We start from the raw sequence: 19,982 nt of genomic DNA, 5'->3' as shown, positions 1-19,982 counted from the left end.
CAGTTTCCGCAGCCTTCGCCCATTAGCCCTATTTTCTGCTTAAGCTGTTCAAGCCACCTCCATGGAAACGCCAGAAGAGGAAGGGGGGGAGGGGAGCAGACAGGTGCGCCCTCTGTTTGGGAATACACAAAAGGACGACCCAGCCGCCGCCGTGGCCCTGGCAACTCCACGCAAGCGGGGCGCGCGCACTTCCCGCGGACCGGCGGCGCAGTAGGCGGCCAGGCCAGCGGCGCGGCGCGCGCAAGTCGCCGCGCGTCAGCTCGCGGACACCCTCGGCCTGCTCGCAGATGCCGGGCCCGGGAAGCGCGAAACCCGCTCAGGAGGCGCACGCGTTGTAGGGATTTGTAGTCCGCTTGCCTCCCGGGCGCCTGCCCCGAGTAGGCCGGCCGCGCATCGCCGCCTGTCGCAAGCCGACTTCCTGCCGCTGCCAAAACTCCACCTCCCGGCATCCTCTGCGCTGTCGGGCCGAAAGCGAAAACAAATTCTGGGCTGCGAGGGAGCTGCCCTTCGCCGGGCTCCCCCACCCGCTCCCCGCCCCTTCGGCGCCCTCCTATGAGGTGGGGAGACGAAAGGCCGCGTCTTTCTCTTTCGGCTCCCTCGGCTCTCGGTGCGGGGCGCGCAGGCCTCGCTTCACCTGAGTCGGCCTTGCGCGCGGGGGGGGCGGGGTTTTCTCGCTTCAGCCCAGTCGGGACGAGGAAACCCGTGGGGAAGGCGCCCCCGGCCCGGGTCTGCAGCGCGGCAGTGAGGCCGCCGGGCAGTGACTTCTCACGCTCGGGCTTGCTTTCATTTTTCCCCCGGCTCCCTGGGCGCGCGGGGCCGCGGGGGGCGGCCGCGTGCGCGCGGCCATGCACTAGGCAGGGCTCCCCTATGCTCGCGGAGAGCGCGGGCCGCCGCCTCGGGCCGCCGCCGCCTGCCGCCCGCGGAGCCGCCGCCCGTCCTAGGCCGGGGCGTCGAGGAGCCGGCGGCGCGGCCATGTGGGGCTAGCCCGCGCCGCGCCTGGCCTGCAGCGCGACCGGCAACATGGAGGCGGCCGTCGGCGCCCCCGACGGCGGGGACCGGGGCGGCGCGGGGCCCCGTGAGGACGCGACGCCCATGGACGCTTATCTGCGGAAGCTGGGCTTGTATCGGAAACTGGTTGCCAAGGACGGGTCGTGCCTGTTCCGGGCGGTGGCGGAGCAGGTAATGGGGCCGGGAGCCGGGGTGGGGGGCGACGCGGTGGGCCGGCCGGCCGCCAGGGCAACCTGCGTCCCGGGCTGCGCGCGGCCCCGCCGGCGTCACCGCCGCCCATTGTAGCGCCGGCTCGGGTCGCTGGCAGCCGGAAACCGAAACTTAGAGCCCGTCGGTTCCCGGGGTGTCGCCGTCCCGGTGAAGAGGCGGTGAGCCGGGGACCACCTGGGAGGCCTGCGGGAGCTCGCCCGATTGATTGATGGCTGGGGACCTGGCGAGATGCTCTTCCCCTTCTGTTCCGCACTCGCCTTATTGTTGTGCGGGCGCAGGGGCGCTACCCCCGCACAAGGTGAAGCGGTCTGCGAGAGGAGCGGCGCGCCGGGCCGCCTCGGACCGCGTTCTTGTTCCTGCGGCCGGACTTGGGAATGTGGGGCGGTCGGGCCCGCCGGGGGCCGCTGGAAGCGAGGGAGTGGGGGGGTGCGGTTGGGGACGGTCGGGCTTTCCAACGTATAGACGGAGAAGAATGGACTTAGAGTAGATGCCACACTTTGTTTTGCTCTGCTGCACAGCATTGTAGATGTCCTAAAAATAATCAACTTTTTTTTTTTCCCCCCAGTCTGTTTTGGTGTTGGTAGTAGGAAGGATATAACTGGGTTGGTTTTTTTTAGGCCCTTCCTGGCCGAATTTTCCCGTTAATGGTCCAAATCACGTTCTAACACAGTTGCTCAGGAAGCTGTTTCTGATTGGGGGTGGGGGGGTGGAAACAGTTTATTCCGTGTTATATAATGACACTGTTGATAAGCGTGCAGTCACCAAAATCATTCTGTATTGAAAATAGCTGCTAAACTAGACTGCTTACAAAAATGAGAGGATATTTTATTGCTTCATATTCATTTTGAAATGTCTCATTTTTGTGAGCAGTATAGTTGGATGAAAGTTTCACGTTCCTGCTCTTGGTGTGTGTTTCATACCTTTCATCACAGTTGGCTTTCCTTTGGCTTAAGATTCACTCCTCCCCTCCGTGGAGTTTTTGTTTCTGCTTTTCTCACCTCTTTTGAATGCTAAATAGCTTATAAAATTTGTTTGTGATTAAATGTTTTACTCAGTTCTGTAGACCAGTCTTTTTTTTTTAACATCAAAACTCCAACCATTTTTTTGGAGGCCCTCTTTTTACATCATTTTTTGCTTTATGTAGCAGACATTGCCACTCAGAGGTTCATCTTATCAAGCTCTCTTTTTCAGTTCATTAGACTTCTCATTTTAGAAATTTAGGATGTTCCGGTGTTGCTGTGGGATATGTTCAAACACCCCTTTCCCCAGTCTTTACTATTTAGTAGGTAAACATTCTGTCCCATTTGTGAATTTTCCACATCTCCATTTGTCCTGCTTCCTCTGCCTCCCTGAACTCTTCAACACCCCCAGAAGCAGGGGGAAGAGGTAGAAGTGAATTATGTACAGTTAGCTCTAGCAAGTGTTTGGTATGGATGGAGGTCAAGATACCAGTAGAAATAAGGAATTACAGCGTTTATTTGGGATTGGATTGTCTAGATCTTGGTTTATATTGAAGCAGAAGGGTGTGTCTCATTTCAATATTCTGTGCCATAGATAATGGTGAACTTGATTATACAGAATTCTATTATTTTAGTGGGATGTCTTTTTTTTTTTTTAAGTACTTCTTCTTCTTTTTTTTTTTTTTTTTACAGAGGCAGAGATAGACAGGGACAGACAGACAGGAACAGAGAGAGATGAGAAGCATCAATCATTAGTTTTTCATTGTGCGTTGCGACTTTTTAGTTCATTGATTGCTTTCTCATATGTGCCTTGACCGCAGGCCTTCAGCAGACTGAGTAACCCCTTGCTGGAGCCAGCGATCTTGGGTCCAAGCTGGTGAGCTTTTTGCTCAAACCAGATGAGCCCGCGCTCAAGCTGGCGACCTCGGGGTCTCGAACCTGGGTCCTTCCGCATCCCAGTCCGACGCTCTATCCGCTGCACCACCACCTGGCCAGGCAGTGGGATGTCTTTTTAAGTAGAAGGAGGCAAGAGCTAGTTGTGCTAAGAACTCATTGCTAACATCAGATAAATTCCATTACAACGAGATACAATAAAGTGTGTTAAGTTAGGTATAAGGGATAACCCTGCCATTTATGTGACTCTGATTTGTAGTATACTGGGCTTAGGAAGTTGAAACCCATGAATTTTAGGAGAAGCTGAGTTCTTCAGTAGACATGGGCTGAGTGTGGAGCCTTCATGGCCAAAGGCAAAGTACATATGTGTATGGAGGGCAAAGGAAGTAGCACCAACCTCAGGCTGCCTTTTAGAAAGATGGACAAAGGATTTACTTTATTTGCCAACATTTTCTCTAATAATATCAAAAAAATTTATTGTTTCTAAGAAGAAGTTAGAGTAAGTAATCTGAATGGCAGTTTTGGGGGGGAATGAGGGCAAGACTTGAATTAGGGGTAGTCTTTCCCTCCAAATGATTTGATTTAGATAGGCCCTTGCCTTTTCTACACTTCTGGACTTTGGCCTGCAGGAGGCCTGACCTGAATCAGCTTTGTGGCCATGGTGCTAAAAATAGGGCTCTCTTAGAGGCCTTGTTAAAGCAGTGTATCTCAGCCTTTCCCCAGTGTTGATCATGATCTTGTCCCAAGTAAAGATCGAAAAGCCTTCTATTTCTAGCTTATTTTCATGTATATAATAATTTGCAAAGACATTTTAATTTTTCCTGAGTGTTCTTTGAGCTTGCATTTTTTAAAGTTGTCATGTAACCTTGCTTCTCTTACAGTGGCTTGGCTTCTGAATAACAGGGTCAGATTTCATGTGTTAATAAAATCTCTGTTAAAAGAAAAAAAGGGTATTCCTATCATTGTTTTTGATGGAAAATAGCTTTGTTCACTTATGTCTCCCACCTGTTGCTAGGTGACTCGCATTAAGACAGCTTCACTTTGCTAACTGCAGGAAAGCCCTATCAGATGACACTACCGTTTACTGGAACTAGTAATACCTTGATTCATACTGATATCTAACATAGCGTTTAAGTGTCCTTAACTGTCGTTTGTTAAATTGGCCAAACAAAAAAAATTGTGTGGTGGTTATTTTTATGTATGGACAGTTCTTCCGGTACTGGAAGCTTAACAGTATGTAAGGATGCTTCTTAATTCCCAGGACAGCAATGCAGGCACACTCGGTTAAGCTGAAAATCAGCTGTTACACTGAAAACAATCTCATTGGGGTGTCTTCAGTACTTCTCAGGGTAAAAGGGCATGCCTTGTGGCTCTGGTTCTGTGGGTGTAAATGAGGCCTGGCTGTTACCCAAAGACCTGTGAAATGTGCAGCAGGAGCCTCCTTTTCTTGCTCACAGTGAACATTAGGGAGAACTGCTCCATTGGAGCTGTAACTTTTTCAAGTGTAGTGGGTATACAATATTACATGAGTTATATTAGTTTCAGGCGTACAGTATAGTGATTTGACATTTTTATACCTTACGGTGTGATCACCTCACTAATTCTAGTAATCATCTGTCATGTGAACTTACCACCATATTATTGACTGTAGTCCCTTTCACCTTTTTCACTCAATCCCCTATCGCCCTCCCCTATGGCAACCAGTCCTTTGGTCTCTGTTTCTATGAGTCTGCTTTGCTTTGTTTGTTTGCTTTTTATATATTCCACACAGTATAAGTGAAACTACATGGTATTTGTGTCTTTGTCTGACTTTACTTAGCATAAAATTCTATAGGTCTGTCCATGTCATGGTATATGGCAAGATTTCATTCCTTTTTATTGCTGTGTAATATACTCCATTGTGTGTTTGTGTGTGCAAACACACCACATCATCTTTATCTGTCTATGGACATCTAGGTTGTTTACATATCTTGGCTATTGTAAATAATGATGCAATGAACATGGGGGTGCATATGCCTGTTTGAATTAGGGTTTTCTTTGGATAAATACCCAGAAGTGGAATTTCTGGGTTTTATGGTAGTTCTATTTTTAATTTTTTTAGGAATCTCCTTACTGTTTACCACAACAGCTGCAACAGCCCCACTAGCCGGGCACAAGGGTTCCCTTTTCTCCACATCTTCACTAACACATTATTTGTTGACTTTCTTATAATAGCCATTTTGACTGGTGTAAGGTGGTCCTTATGTCATTGTTTTGATTTGCATTTCCCTGATGATTAGTAATGTTGAGCATCTTTTGATGTCTGTTGGCCATTTGTATGTCTTTGGAGAACTGTCTTTTTAAGTCCTCTGCCCATTTTTTGATTTTTTTTTGTTTTTTGTTACTGGTTTTATGAATTTCTTGTGTTTTGGATATCAATCCCTTATCAGACATACTGGAGCTGTAACTCCCAAAGTTACTTTTTTTTTAAATTTAGAAATTAAATTTAGTGGGATGACATTGGTAAAATTACTTTATAATACAACTTTTCAAGAGGCCTTCATAGTAGTTTGAAATGTGGTTACTTTAAATGTCAGATTTTTTTCCTCCCTCACCTTAACCCAATAGAGGGTACCAGGAAGACCTTCATTTGAGACACCTAGTTATAGAAAAGAATTTTAATCTCTTCTTAAGCATGGAAGTTAAAGTATTAGAGGCTAGCCATAGGGTTCCTAAGCATTTCATAATTGTTTGAAACTAAAGCTTTGGAATTTTAGTAGGAGATAAAAGGCCAATAAGTTATTTTTTTGTTAAATTAGTTGTTTAACCGTACAACATAGAAGCTATAGAGGTTGTAAAGTGAGAGGATTTGGTTCATCTTTGTAGTGTGGTTTATTTCAGATGGTGCTTTAAGATTTTGGGCATACGAGCAAGTTTTAAGGCTATTGAGTTCACAACACACAGCTGCTGTTTGCATCCTGTGTGCTGCTCACTTTAATGTTCTTTCAAGAATCATGTAAGCCCACCAGCTAAAGATTTAAGAATGAGTGCCTTATTTTTTTGAAACCACAGTAGACTTAAATTTCTACATAAGGCAAGCAATTCAGAATGCATAGGATGAAGCTAAGCACAGTATAGTAGGGATTCTGTTAATCCTGTTTTTGAAGAGCATAGTTATAGTAGAGAGCTGGCTGAGAGGAAAGTATCTGAAGTTCACAAAGATTTTCTCAAAGGACTGATTTCAGTGACTTAAAGGGGAAATGGTAATAAGGTCTTTATAGAATGACATCTGGCCTAAGAAATACTAGTTTTATATGTTATGTCATCTTTTTGGTTAGGTGGGAATGAATCAAGATCTAGAAATTATAAAAAGATAAATAATGCATCTACGGGTTGTGAGGTTGTTTGAGGTGTGAAAGAAGGCATTAGGTTTCAGCTTAAATCTTTTAACCAAAATGCTTAATAGTGTTGCTTTTTCTTTTTAGGTACTCCACTCTCAGTCTCGCCATGTTGAAGTCAGAATGGCCTGTATTCACTATCTTCGAGAAAACAGAGAGAAATTTGAAGAGGTAATTTGTCATTTTCAACATGTAATGGTGTCTTGACTTGGATTTTCAGTTCACCCTTTAGAAGTGGTCATTGGGAATTTCACAGGGTGGATCTTAATGCAGGTTATGAAAATTCTGGTTATATTCATTTGTGATAAGTTTTACACCATTTCATAGTATTTATTTATTCAGACATTTAGGAAGCTTCTATGACAGATAAGACACAGCTGTGTCTTAGAGGGTGACTTGGGCAGGATTCTGACATATTCAGAGTGATCTTTGTTGGACATAGGGAATCGGGTTGTGGTTAATAGTTTTCTGTGATTTATAACCTCCTTATTAAAACAATGTAAACTGAGCCTTTTATCAGAAAGCATTTATAGATTTTTATTTTATTGATTTGAGAGAGAGAGAGAAGGGGTGGGGGAGCAGGAAGCATCAACTCATAGTAGTTGCTTCCTGTGTGTGCCTTGACTGGGCAAGCCCAACATTTCGAACTGGGGACCTCAACATTTCAGGTCGTTTTATCCACTGTGCCACCACAGGTCAGGCACATTTATACATTTTTAATTTTTAGGGCTCATCATTGTGAATCACATATTAGAACACTATAATTATGAAAATGATTAATAGTTAATAGAGTGTTGTAGAATACCTTACAGGAATTTTCTCAGTAGTATGATGTAGGCTGTGAAATATGTCAGTGACCTATTTTCATTTTGCATTGAAACCCTTATAAGATTTACCTAGAATTATGTCATCTGACAAATTTCAATGGAATTTTCCTCTGTTAACTGCTAAAAGAACATTGACATTTTGCAAGTCACTCAATTCTAAGAATTACTATACCCTGGCCGGTTGACTCAATGGTAGAGCATCAACCTGGTATGTGGAAGTCCTGGGTTGGATTCTGGGTCAGGGCACGCAGGAGAAGCGACCATCTACTTATTCACCCCTCCTCCCTTCTCTCTCTTTCTCTTTTTCCTCCCACAGCTAAGGCTGATTGGTTAGAGCACATTGACCGAGGGTGCTGAGCATGGCTCTATGGAGCCTCTGCCTCAAGCCCTAAAAAGGGCTTGGTTGCTAGTAGGCCCCAGCTGGGCAGAGCATCGGCCCCAGACAGAGATTGCAGGTGGATCCTGGTGGGAGTGCATGCAGGAATCTGCCTCTGTATTCCCCCTACTCTATTTTTAAAATAAGAAAAGACTTAATCGATAAATGATTCTTGGTTTGGGTGTGCTCATGGGTTGGTGTTCTATGTTCAAGCAAAATATTATTACTGGTACACTTTTAGACAGTAATACATTTTAGGAGGGAGACTACCTCCTTGATCAGGAGATCTGAAAACTTGTCATACATAAAGAAAACTGTTAATTAGGAGGCTGGATAGAGTATTAGGGTATGGTGGAGAAGAGGAGAGTGAATGTAGTTGTCTTTAAATGTTTGAAGAAATTACAAATGAGTTATAATTATTGGTCCCAGAGGATAGCACTGTTAACAGTAATGGAAATTGCTAACACAGCTTGAGTACTTACTATATGCCAGGCATTATTTTATTTTAAGTGCTTTACATATGTTTGATTTAGCCCTTACAACCTTATGAGATACGATCAGAGGTTAAAAGTTCCAAAGGGGTAAGTTTCACTTCCTTATAGTAAGAACCTTTAATTTCTATTGGGCGGAATTAGAAAGGTTGTCATAGGAAGCGGGGGTGTTTCTTCTGACAGAATGTTCAGTAGGCCTCAATGGATGCTTTCTGATTAGAAGGGAGAGTCTGATATTGGATGTAGGCTTGCAGAACACTGTTTGGGTCTCTTCCAACTTGAAATGGTTCTGTGGTTGTTGTTTTTTTAAGTCTATAAATAATCACCTAATACGGAACAGTAACCTCTGATTGGTGGCATATTTAAAATATGTAGCTATTTTATTGTACGAATGTGTTGAAACTTCAGATAGTTTTTAGAAATTTGACAGTATACGATTTAGAAAAGAATTTCAATCTTTAAAAATGTCCATGGGCATTGAAAAGATTTTTATAGACTGGGAAGTGTACTTTAATGCTTTTAAGTGTATTGCTTTGCTAAATTGACTGGGGCTACAATTTAAATAAAATTGAATTTGATGTTTCAGAGCTTTCTCAATTAAATTAGTATAATCACTATTAGAAAAACAAAAAATTTACATAGCTTGAATAAACTTTTATGTTAAGGTGACAATGTTGAGTCTTCAAAATATTAGCATTCTTAGTTTTCATCTCTTTTTAGTATAACCAACCTAAGGGACAATGCATATTCATATCTGTGTGAGTAAACTAATATTTCTTAGCTAGTGTATCTGTCTTTATTCTCTTGTACACATTGGCCATTACCAAATGGCAATCTTAAAGTGCTGCTTTTATCATGTAATTTCTCTGTTCATAGTATCACCTGCAGTGACCTTGAATTGTTTTGTCTTCATCTTCTGAAAGTCCTGCCTGAGCTCAAGGCTCTCTATGAACAGGTGTCCAGTCTGAGTTTTCTTTCACTGATCTCCCCATGAAGTTATCCTGTTTCTGCTGACCAGGTCACCCCTGTCTGCCCCACATAGGGTTCTCACCGTTTCCATGTGCCATCTCTGCATCCTGGCCATGAAAATTTTCTGACAGTGTTTCCTTCTTTAAATTCTTCTGTATATTTATGATCTTTACTTAATAATTTGTGTATATTTTCATAATTAGATTGTGTGTGTGTGTCTTCTGTACACACACACACACACACACACACATATACTTACTGATATGTCCAAGGTTTGTGTAAGAACTCAATAATTCAAAGTAGAGAGGTTAACTGTTGTTTTGATGTATTAATAAACTTTTTCTTTTTCAGTTTATAGAAGGGTCATTTGAAGAGTATTTAAAACGTCTGGAAAATCCACAGGTATGTAATAATCTTAATATATCTCTTCTTACATATATAAGGTCAATGTTATAGTGTATGGAAGGGTTAATTCACAGTATTTCCTTATAAACATTTTTTAGGTGCACATTTTATGTAGCGTTTAATTGGAAAGACAGTTGGAGCTTTGTACTATATACTGTGTAAGGATGTTGCCTAAGGACAGGGTCTTTATCTTTGTTAAAATGGCATGTGTAGCATAAAAGCTAAAATAACATAGTGCTCAATTTCCGGATGCTTGTTGGAAGGTTTATGGAGTTCAGTTGACAAGGCAAGATTGCATTGCTTCATTAGATAACTGAGAAGATAGTTCTCTGAGGGAGGTTCATTTCCTATGATCAACTTGAAAAGAAGAGACGGCTGAGAGGAAAAGGACAGCACTTCCCTGTCAGGTCTCACAGTGCCACACCTTCTCAGTCATATTGAAGTTAAAGTAATTTTTTTTCTGCTTACAAAACTGTAAAAATCCAGATATCATGGAGTGCCACGTAGAATGCCATATAGAATGTTCCATCATCTCCAGAGGTAATTAAAATGACATCAGCAAAGGAAGAAGCTACGAAGGGGAAGGAGTTAGTCAGGCAGAGAGGGAAGGGAATAATATCACAAGATCAAGGTGTTTGATCAACAACTGGTATCCTAATGTGATTCCCTAACACTAATTTGAGTGCTTATTGTGGGCCAAGAATTGCCAGTCACCCTGGGAGTACAGAGGTAACTGGGATTTGGATGCTATTTCCAGGAGTTTCCCTGTGGTGGGGAAGAATATCTACAGTGAGAAAATACATATGTCATAAGAAGTACAGGTGTGATGCTATAGGAATTCAGTTTTCATTCCAGCTGGGAAGCAAAGCAAGAATTGGAGAGTAGAGTGAAGTCTGAATAGATTCTGAATAAAAAATGTGAGGGGGGCCCTGCCCAGTTGGCTCAGTGGTAGTGTCAGCCTGGTTTGTGGAAGTCCTGGGTTCAATTCCCGGTCAGGGCACACAGGAGAAGCACCTGTCTGCTTCTCCACCCTTCCCCCTCCTTTCTCTCTCTCTTCCCTTCTCTCAGCCAAGGCTCCATTGGAGCAAAGTTGGCCCTGGTGCTGAGAAGGATCCATGGCCTCCACCTCAGGCTCTAGAATGGCTCCTGTTGCAATGGAGCAACACCCCAGATGGGCAGAGCATTGCCCCCGGTGGGCATGCTGGGTGGATCCCCTCGGAAAAATCTAAAAAAAAAGAAAGGAAAGGAATAAGTATAGTAGTATTGCAGTTTGGGAGACACTCTCTTATGCTTTTTCTCTACATATACTCCTGACCACATTTTTATTTCAGAGATTTCAGTACTGAGTTTTGTCTGTATATCATGGTCACAAATTCATTTTCATGAAGTTTATATTTTTTCTCTTAGTTTATAAGCCTCTATGAAGGAAAGGATTCTGTATTGCTTTTGGAATTCCCATCATTTTTTTTCAATTTTGGATGCCTTATTGATGAGCAATTTGTGTGTTGAATCAATGTTAAATCTATATTGGATTTTGTGTAATAGGAAAGATAAACACCAGAATGTTAAAAGTTTTTATCTCTGGTAGTAGTATTACTAGAGATTTTCCCCCCCAATTGATGTACCATTTTGGTAGAAAGTATTGTGTCAGGCTTGTAGAGATACAAATCACAATTAACACATTTGAGTGGCTGTCATGTCCTTGGATGCCAGAAATAATGGAGAAAGAATAGGTGAACAAACATCATAATTCTTTCACTTGTTTTAAGAAAACTAACCTAAATGAGAATTTGTAAGCAAAAGATGTATGTGGTACTGGTGATACCCTCTTTATGGAAAATAAAGGAAATGACAAAGACAACTTATTTTTTAATCAGAAAAAAACCCATGATGTCATTTCATAGTAGTCTTGTAGTTCAGGCTGTTAGCTGTGATGGTCTGAGAAAGGATTGACATGATGGAAATAGAAAGAAGGGAACAGGGAGAAATGAGATAATATGAATAAATTGAGAGTGATTTGGGATTCTGGGAGAAGAAGGAGGGAAAGTTGCTGTGGTTTTGAGCACAGGACAGGTGTCTCCTTTCCAGGGTTCGGGATGGCCACCCTTTTAATTCTTATGGTCCCGTATCCCCCAGTCTGATCCAACTTTTTTCCAGTTGTTTTTTGTCCATTATTAGCAACAAATATTGTATCTTCATTTGTTTCTTTCTCTTTGATATATGTAGTGCATGAAATGAAAAAAAATAGTTGATGGATAAGGTTCATTGCTTCATCCAATTCTCAGAGAAACCATCTTTGTTCTTTTTTACTTAAAATAGCAGTGGAGGCCTGACCTGTGGTGGCACAGTGGGATAAAGCGTCGACCTGGAACACTAAGGTCGCCGGTTTGAAACCTTGGGCTTGCCTGGTCAAGGCACATATGGGAGTTGATGCTTCCTGCTCCTCCCCCTTCTCTCTCTCTCTGTCTCTCTCACTCCTCTCTCTCTAAAAAAAATCAATAAATATTTAAAAAAAAAATAGCAGTGGAGCATTTTGAAAATTTCTCACTTTTTGCAAGAGTATTTGTCAGCTTTAATGTAAAAATGACAATAGAATTCACCAGTTTTAAGTGTATAATTTGATGAGATTTGACAAATGTCTGCTTTTTGTAACCATTATGCCTTTTGCACTTCATTTTCTTCTACCCCTTTGGCATCCACTGATGTGATTTCTAAGTTTTGTCTTTACTGGACTTATGCAAATGCAATGATATATGTACTTTGATAGTTTGTAGTCTTATATGCCTGGCTTCTCACCTAGCGTAATGGAAACACTTGAGATTCATCCATGTTGTATGTATTTGTACGTAGTTTGTTCCATTTTATTGATAAGTGGTCATTTATTACATGAATGTACTACAATTTGTTTATTCATTTACCAGTTGATGGCTATTTGGGTTCTCTCCAGTTTTAGGTTATGATTAAAGCTGCTAAGAACACTTATAAATCTTTATGTGAATATGTTTTTTCCTTCCTCTGGGATTAATGTAGGTGTGGAAATGGTGGGCCATATGGTAAATGTATGTTTAACTTTTTTTTTATAAATTTATTATTTTTAATGGGGTGACATTGATAAATCAGGGTACATATATTCAGAGAAAACATCTTGTATGTTTAACTTAATGAAAAACTGCCAAACTATTTTCCAAAGTGACAATGCCATTTATTTTTTTCATTAGCAATATATGAGAATTCTAATTGTTCTACATCTTTATCAACACTCAGTATGGTCAGCCTTTTAAATTGTAACTTAGGTTTTAGTAGTTGTGCACTGCTGTCCATCTGATATTTTAACTTGCATTTCTCTAAGCTTTTCATATGCTTATTTGCCATCCATGTATCTTAATTGGTAGATTTTGCTAAATTTTTATTAAATTGATTTTATTGAATTATGTTTTTTATAATAGATACAAGTTCTGTATTGGATATGTATTTTGTAAATATTTTCTTCTAATTTGTATCTTTTCATTTTCTTAATAGTATCTTTTTGAGAAACAAATTTATTTCTGTTGCCTAAGTACATTTAAATATGTGATTTTGATATAGTGTAGAGTTCCTTAGATTAACATATATTTTGCAGAAATGAGAGTAGAGTGAAGTCTGAATAGATTCTGAATAAAAAATGTGAGGGGGGCCCTGCCCAGTTGGCTCAGTGGTAGTGTCAGCCTGGTTTATATTTTCTCTTATAATAAGGAAGTGTATCAATTATTGCAAAAAGTGCTGATTAAATAAATTGTAGCCTTCAGGTGAAGTCAATGGTAGAACATAATTTTTCTTTATTTTAGGTGAGAGGAGGGGAGATAGTGAGGCAGACTCCTGCATGTGGCCTGGCCGGGATTCACCCGGCAACCCTATCTGGGGCTGATGCTCATTTGAGTACCTAGCTGTTTTTTAGTGTCTGAGGCTGATGTACTCAGACCAACCGAGCTATGGCTGCGGGAGGTTGACGAGAGAGAGAAGAGGGAGATAGTGTGGGAGAGAATCAGATGATTGCTTCTTCTCTGTGCCCTGACTGGGAATTGAACTCAGGACATCCATACTCTGGACTGACGCCTTATCCACTGAGTTACCAGCCAGGTCTTTTGTTTGTTTGTGTGTGTGTGTGTATATATATAAAGTTTTTTTTTAATTGACCCTGGGCTTGACCTATTGTGGCGCAGTGGATAAAGCATCTACCTGGAATGCTGAGGTTACTGGTTTGAGTCCTCAGGCTTGCCCAGTCAAGGCACATGTGAGAAGCAACTACAGGTTGATGCTTCCTGCTCCTCGGCCCCCAGATCCTGCCTTTCTCTCTCTCTCTGTCCTTTCACTAAAAATCAATGAATGCGATCTTTTAAAAAATAAATAAAATAAAACTGATCCTGGTTAGAGAAGACAAGAAGATAGCCATTGTTTACATAACCAGACTATAGCAAAATTTATTTTTTTCTTTTATTAATTTTTAGAGAGGAGAGAGAGAGAGAGAGAGAAAAGGGGAAGGGAGGAGCAGGAAGCATCACCTCCCATATGTGCCTTGACCAGGCAAGCCCAGGGTTTTGAATTAATGACCTCAGCATTCCAGGTCAATGCTTTATCCACTGCGCCACTACAGGTCAGACCAGCAGAATTTATTCTAAAGATTAAATACTTATAAAATGGTACATTATTTGAGAGGTAGTATTTTGTTGATACTAACTAGTTAGAATAATTTTCCATTTTTTAAAGTGATGTAACTCATTTTATATAAGGTAGATATAGCTTGTGTTTATGATCTAAGCAGACTGGTTTTAGTGAGGGATTTCATTTATACCAGAGGTGGTATTGCTTGTAGCAGTTTATGACAAGCCATGATTGTTAGGCAGAAGCTTATTTTAAGAAATCTATTTTAATATATGGTACAGTTTCATTTTGAAAACTGAAGCCAACTTTTAAGAACTATTAAAATGAAAAGTCTCTAGAGCAGTGGTCCCCAACCCCTGGGCTGCAGACCGGTACCGGTCCATGGGCCATTTGGTACTGGTCCGCAGAGAAAGAATAAATAACTTACATTATTTCCATTTTATTTATATTTAAGTCTGAATGATGTTTTATTTTTAAAAAATGACCAGATTCCCTCTGTTAACATCTGTCTAAGGCTCACTCTTGACGCTTGTCTCGGTCACGTGATATATCAATATTTATCTGTCCCACCCTAAAGGTCTGTGAAAATATTTTCTGACATTAAACCGGTCTGCGGCCCAAAAAAGGTTGGGGACCACTGCTCTAGAGGAAAGATTATCCTTGTCTGAGATCATTGTATAAAATCTTTTTCTTTTCTCAAATTTCTTTTCTTTCAAGGAAAAAGTTGCAGCTTTAATGTGCCATATTTTTAGTGATTGTTGGTACTAGACCTTTAGTAATTGCACAAGTAGTAAAAACACATTATTATAGTAAAAGATTTAATATAGAATGAAGAGTGAAAATTTCTTCATTTTTCCTTATCTTGAATTCTGTCTCCACTGTGAGTTTAAGATGTGTCCAGTCTTCTTTCAAAGAATGTACACATATGTAGTATACATACCTTTTTGTTTGTTTTATACAATAGGATTGTTTTTCTATGACTTAATTTTTATACTAGTGTAAGTAATTTTTTTCTAAGTTCATTTGGGTATATCTCTTTTTTTTTTAATGATTGAATGTTTCGTACTTAGTGGGACACCTATTAGTGGAATCTTGGGGCTTTAAGAAAGAAAATCTTTAACTTACAAATAGCTATAGTGAACATCCTTGCTTATGTGAATGTGGATATATGAAACACTTCTGTATGATAGATTAATAGAAGTTGAATTGCTATGTCAAAGAGTATATGGATATACTTTAATATTTTTATATAAACTGGCCATATCCTTCAAAAAGGCATAAAGACTTAAAGTTACTCATTTGAATTGTAGAATCTTTCCTTTATTTCAAAATAGTTACTGGGAGACTGCTCTCTTTGTACCTTCATTCACCCTGAAGATGACCGATCTGTACTTTCTTAACCATCCTGATTCCTGAGTTCGGCTCTGTTCAGCGTTTCCTTTTCTGAGCACATACCATGTGCCAAGCCCTGTCCTGGGTACTAGGTTGGAGGACAAGTGACCTAGCATTCAACTAGTTCTCAATTTAGGGATACCATTCCTTGGTCTTGTCACACCAATAGGACGTGTCATTTCATCCTGTTTCTAAGGATTTTTGCAGCAGAGACTTGGCTGCCTTTTATTATACAGTATATTATAGCCTATTTCATATGAATGTTTTTATATTTATAGTACTACAAATAATACTGAGCTTTCTGAATCATTAAGTCTATTGTATAAAGGTATGCATGAAGATTAAGTTTTGAGGGGTGGTTTTTAACCTTTTCATCTCATGGCACATACAAACTAATGAATAAAATTTTGTGGCACACCAGAAGAATGTATTTTTGGCTGATCTGACAAAGAAATAGGTATAATTTTGACTCATTAACAGCAGATGACTGTTCTGTTGTCTGCAGTCATTTTTTAATTTAAAAAATTTTATTTGACAGTCTTAGGGAAAAGAGGTCAGTGTCCCTGATCACATCTTTTAAAAATTCTTGCAGCACACTGGTTGAATATTGCTGGTTTAGAGGTATATTGTAAAAAAGTATGAGACACTTATGTGCCTTTTTTTTCCCCTTTTATACAGGAATGGGTTGGACAGGTGGAAATAAGTGCCCTTTCTCTTATGTACAGGTAAATACCATAACATAAATCAGGGGTCTCAAACTCGCGGGCCGCATGCGGCCCGCCGAACAATTTTGTGCGGCCCGCAGACTAATCCACAAAGTTCAAAATATTTTGGATAAAATTAAGTAAGCCTAGGGGCCTACTTAATTTTTCATTTCTGTATTTTTCATTTCTCTAGCATCCTAGCTAGATATTAGCTTAGTTAACAGCAGTTGTGATGCGAACTACAGTTTCTGGTCGTTTTGTGACACTGAGTAAACTGCATGTATGATTGTGCTTGTTGTACTGATTTTTTTTTGTTTTCAACTGCAGTGAGAAAAGTGTTGCATAACAGTTGCCTTTTGTAGACCTAGTGCGGCCCGCCGAACGGCTGTGATCTTGCTCTGCGGCCCACATGCTGAGTTGAGTTTGAGACCCCTGACATAAATTAAACAAAAAGTTAGTGGAAAATTAGTATACTACATTGTACTAAAAGTTGTTAAAATAGCAATTTTATGCCTTGGTTGTGATGCATCTTTTCCAAGTTTTTGTTGTATGAATTAGATTTGAACATTTAAATATGTCAGCATTTTGAAATTTTCTCAAAATACTTTTGGAAAGTAATACAGGAAATGTTTTAGGCCTATAAACTGGATCATTTATCAACCTTATAGGGAAATGATTATCTACTTTCTCAAGGCTGGTAGCATTGAATGGCTTCTAGAACAGAGGTGAAACACGCTATTATCAATTTTACTACTTTGCCTAGTAGAGGAGCAGGTGAATGCTTTTCTTTTTAAAATGCCTTTATAAATATCCTCTTGACAATTTCTGTGGTTTTGAGGTCTCATTTAAAAATTATATCTGAAGTCACACATATACAAGTTATATTTGAAATTTTATTTTTTTGAAAAGATACTTTTTTGGAGGCACAATGAATAAAAATGTCAACCTGGGCCCTGGCCGGTTGGCTCAGTGGTAGAGCGTCGGCCTGGCGTGCGTAAGTCCCAGGTTCGATTCCCGGCCAGGGCCCACAGGAGAAGCGCCCATCTGCTTCTCCACCCTTCCCCTTCTCCTTCCTCTCTGTCTCTCTCTTCCCCTCCCGCAGCCGAGGCTCCATTGGAGCAAAAGATGGCCCGGGCGCTAGGGATGGCTTCTTGGCCTCTGCCCCAGGTGCAGAGCGATGCCCCCTGGTGAGCGTGCCGGGTGGATCCCGGTCGGGCGCATGCGGGAGTCTGTCTGACTGCCTCCCCGTTTCCAGCTTCAGAAAAAAAAAAAAAAAGTCAGCCTGGAATGCTGGGGTCGCCGGTTTGAAGCCCCAGGCTTGCCTGGGCAAGGCACATACCAGAAGCAAGTGCTATGAGTTGATACTTCCTGCTCACCCCCTTTCTTTCTCTCTTTCTCCTCTCTAAAAATTAATAAGTAAATAAAGACAAGATGCTTTCATATAGGTATACTACGACTTAGTTACTCCATTATTGACTTATGTTTACTGATATATCCTAAGTACTTAGACTATTGCTTGGCATATACTAGGCTGTTGATGAATGAATGAATAATTCTTAATTCATAAAATATATTTCATCTGAAATAATTTCTAAATATTATTTTCAGGAAAGATTTTGTAATTTATCGGGAACCAAATGTTTCTCCTTCACAAGTAACTGAAAATAATTTTCCTGAAAAGGTAAGAATACTTTTCAATGTTTTTTAAAAATTTAAGTAGAAGCAGCAGTCAGTTGCCACCTATTCTATAATTTTAAAATGATTTTGGAAATATTTGCATGAAGGTTAGACACTGCATTGACGTAGTGTAGTTCCTGTTAATTATTGAGCCATATTATTTTGTAGTTTTTCCCCACAAATTACTGTTGATAACATTTAACTAGCAGAAAAAAAAATTGAGATACTAATGTATATGATTAACCAGACTGTTACTGTTTTTTGTCAATATAAACATTAAATAGTAAAACTTTGTTTTACTTAATTGTTTTGGAGTCATCTGGGCTGATTTAAAGTGTCTTGTCACCCTGCTAATGATGGTAAGGAGGAGGGTAATTGAGTGAAATACCATCTTTATAAGAACTTAGGGTTTCCAAAGTGCTTGGTTCTACATCTGGCCTTTTCCAGTACAGTTTTTGAAATATGACAATTTAAATAAAATAAGTGTGCATTTCTCCTTGCATAAGTAATTGACTATTTAGAAAGTACAGGTGACCCTTGAACAACATGAGTTTGAACTATCTGGGTCTACTTTGTGGATTTTTTACAATAAATATACAGTTTGTCTTCTTTGTTCCAGGGTGTCACATTTGCACATTCAACCAACTGCATGTTGAAAATAGTATTTTTGATTTAAGGCTGGATGTTGGGAATCTGCAGATCTGTAGGGCTAACTGCATTCATTGTTCTGTGCCATTTTCTATTAGGTACTTGAACATTAATAAAGTTTTGAAATATTTTCTTATAGTCTCTTAACTTTTGTTCTTTAAGTAGTTGAAATCATGTTGTTTTCATATATTTGTTTTTTGTTAAACTATAAGTATTTTCCCAAGTCAGTAAGAACCTGGTGATTTAATGGCTTTGTAACATTTCAGCATATAGACCATCATTGACTGCATTGGAGCTTTAGGTTGCTTCTAAAATATTCATTTTCTGTTGGAAATTATTTACTAATAGTAATTGAGAGATTGGCAATAATAAGTTGCTATGTAAATGTCATCTATGAAGCGCTAAAAAATGTCTTTTATTTTTCCCTTCCAGGTGTTACTGTGTTTTTCAAATGGAAATCATTATGATATTGTCTATCCCATAAAGTATAAAGAGAGCTCTGCTATGTGTCAGTGTAAGTATCACCCTTGTGTTTATATAGGAAATTATATTCCTAAGCTCTCTAGTCTTCATGCATACAGGTCAGGGCAAGTATACTCAGTTTTATTGTATAAAAAGATATTTCTAAGAACCTTAGGTTACCAAAAATATATTTTTTCTTTTGTTTCTAAGTGAGAGGAGGGGAAATAGACTCTCACATATGCCTCGACTGGGATCAACCCAGCAACCCCTGTCTAGGGACCGATGCTCTGCCCATCTGGGGTCCATGCAACTGAGCTATTCCTAGTGCCGGATGTGGAGGCTCCTTGGAGCCATCCTCAGCACCCGGGGCCAATGGGCTTGAATCAACTGAGCAATGGCTGTGGGAGGAGAAAAGAGAGGGAGCGGGGGTTGAGTGGAGAAGCAGATAGTCACTTCCCCTGTGTGCCCTGACAGGGACTTGAACCGGGACATCCACACACCATGCCGATGCTCTAACCAATGACCAATCCAGCCAGGGCCCCAAAATATTAATACTGTATTAAAAACTTGTTTCAATAGCAAAAAAAAGAGCTAGTAGCTAGAGTTGGACTTGTAAATACAAAGTTATTTCTTTCCTGAAATAAGTTCAATAAGGATTTGTATTTGTTTTTCAAACTGGTAGTGTATAGCTTAAAAATCTAAATGACTGAGCAAATCAAACATTTGATTGTATTTGGCTCTAGAGCAGGGTTTCTTAATCTTGGCACTGCTGACATTTTGGGCCAGAATATTCTTTGTTGTGGGGCCTGTTCTATATGTTATGGGATGTATAGTAGTATTCTTAGCATCTACTTTGTGAGATCTCTTTCCTATATAGACAACCAAAAATTTAACCAGGTTTTGCCACATATTTCTAGAGGACACAGTTTTCCCTCCCTTTCCAGT

At 40.3% G+C, this 19,982-nt stretch overlaps 1 protein-coding gene across 2 annotated transcripts in view; it reads left to right on the top strand.

Annotated features, from left to right (window-relative positions):
* Positions 1–883: 883 nt before the first annotated feature.
* The window catches only part of OTUD4 (OTU deubiquitinase 4), a 42,718-nt gene continuing 23,619 nt past the window's right edge, over positions 884–19,982 (top strand). For both annotated transcript variants that reach the window (XM_066385951.1, XM_066385945.1), the window contains exons 1-6: positions 884–1,179; positions 6,536–6,619; positions 9,463–9,513; positions 16,225–16,271; positions 17,859–17,931; positions 19,008–19,089. In XM_066385951.1, coding sequence (XP_066242048.1) covers positions 1,021–1,179; positions 6,536–6,619; positions 9,463–9,513; positions 16,225–16,271; positions 17,859–17,931; positions 19,008–19,089 — 496 coding nt within the window. In that variant the 5' untranslated portion in view covers positions 884–1,020. The remainder of the gene's footprint in view (positions 1,180–6,535; positions 6,620–9,462; positions 9,514–16,224; positions 16,272–17,858; positions 17,932–19,007; positions 19,090–19,982) is intronic.

The sequence above is a fragment of the Saccopteryx leptura genome, chromosome 1 (genome assembly GCF_036850995.1).
Source record: "Saccopteryx leptura isolate mSacLep1 chromosome 1, mSacLep1_pri_phased_curated, whole genome shotgun sequence".
NCBI classification, from domain to species: Eukaryota; Metazoa; Chordata; class Mammalia; order Chiroptera; family Emballonuridae; genus Saccopteryx; species Saccopteryx leptura.
This window is presented reverse-complemented; position numbering and strand designations above follow the sequence as displayed.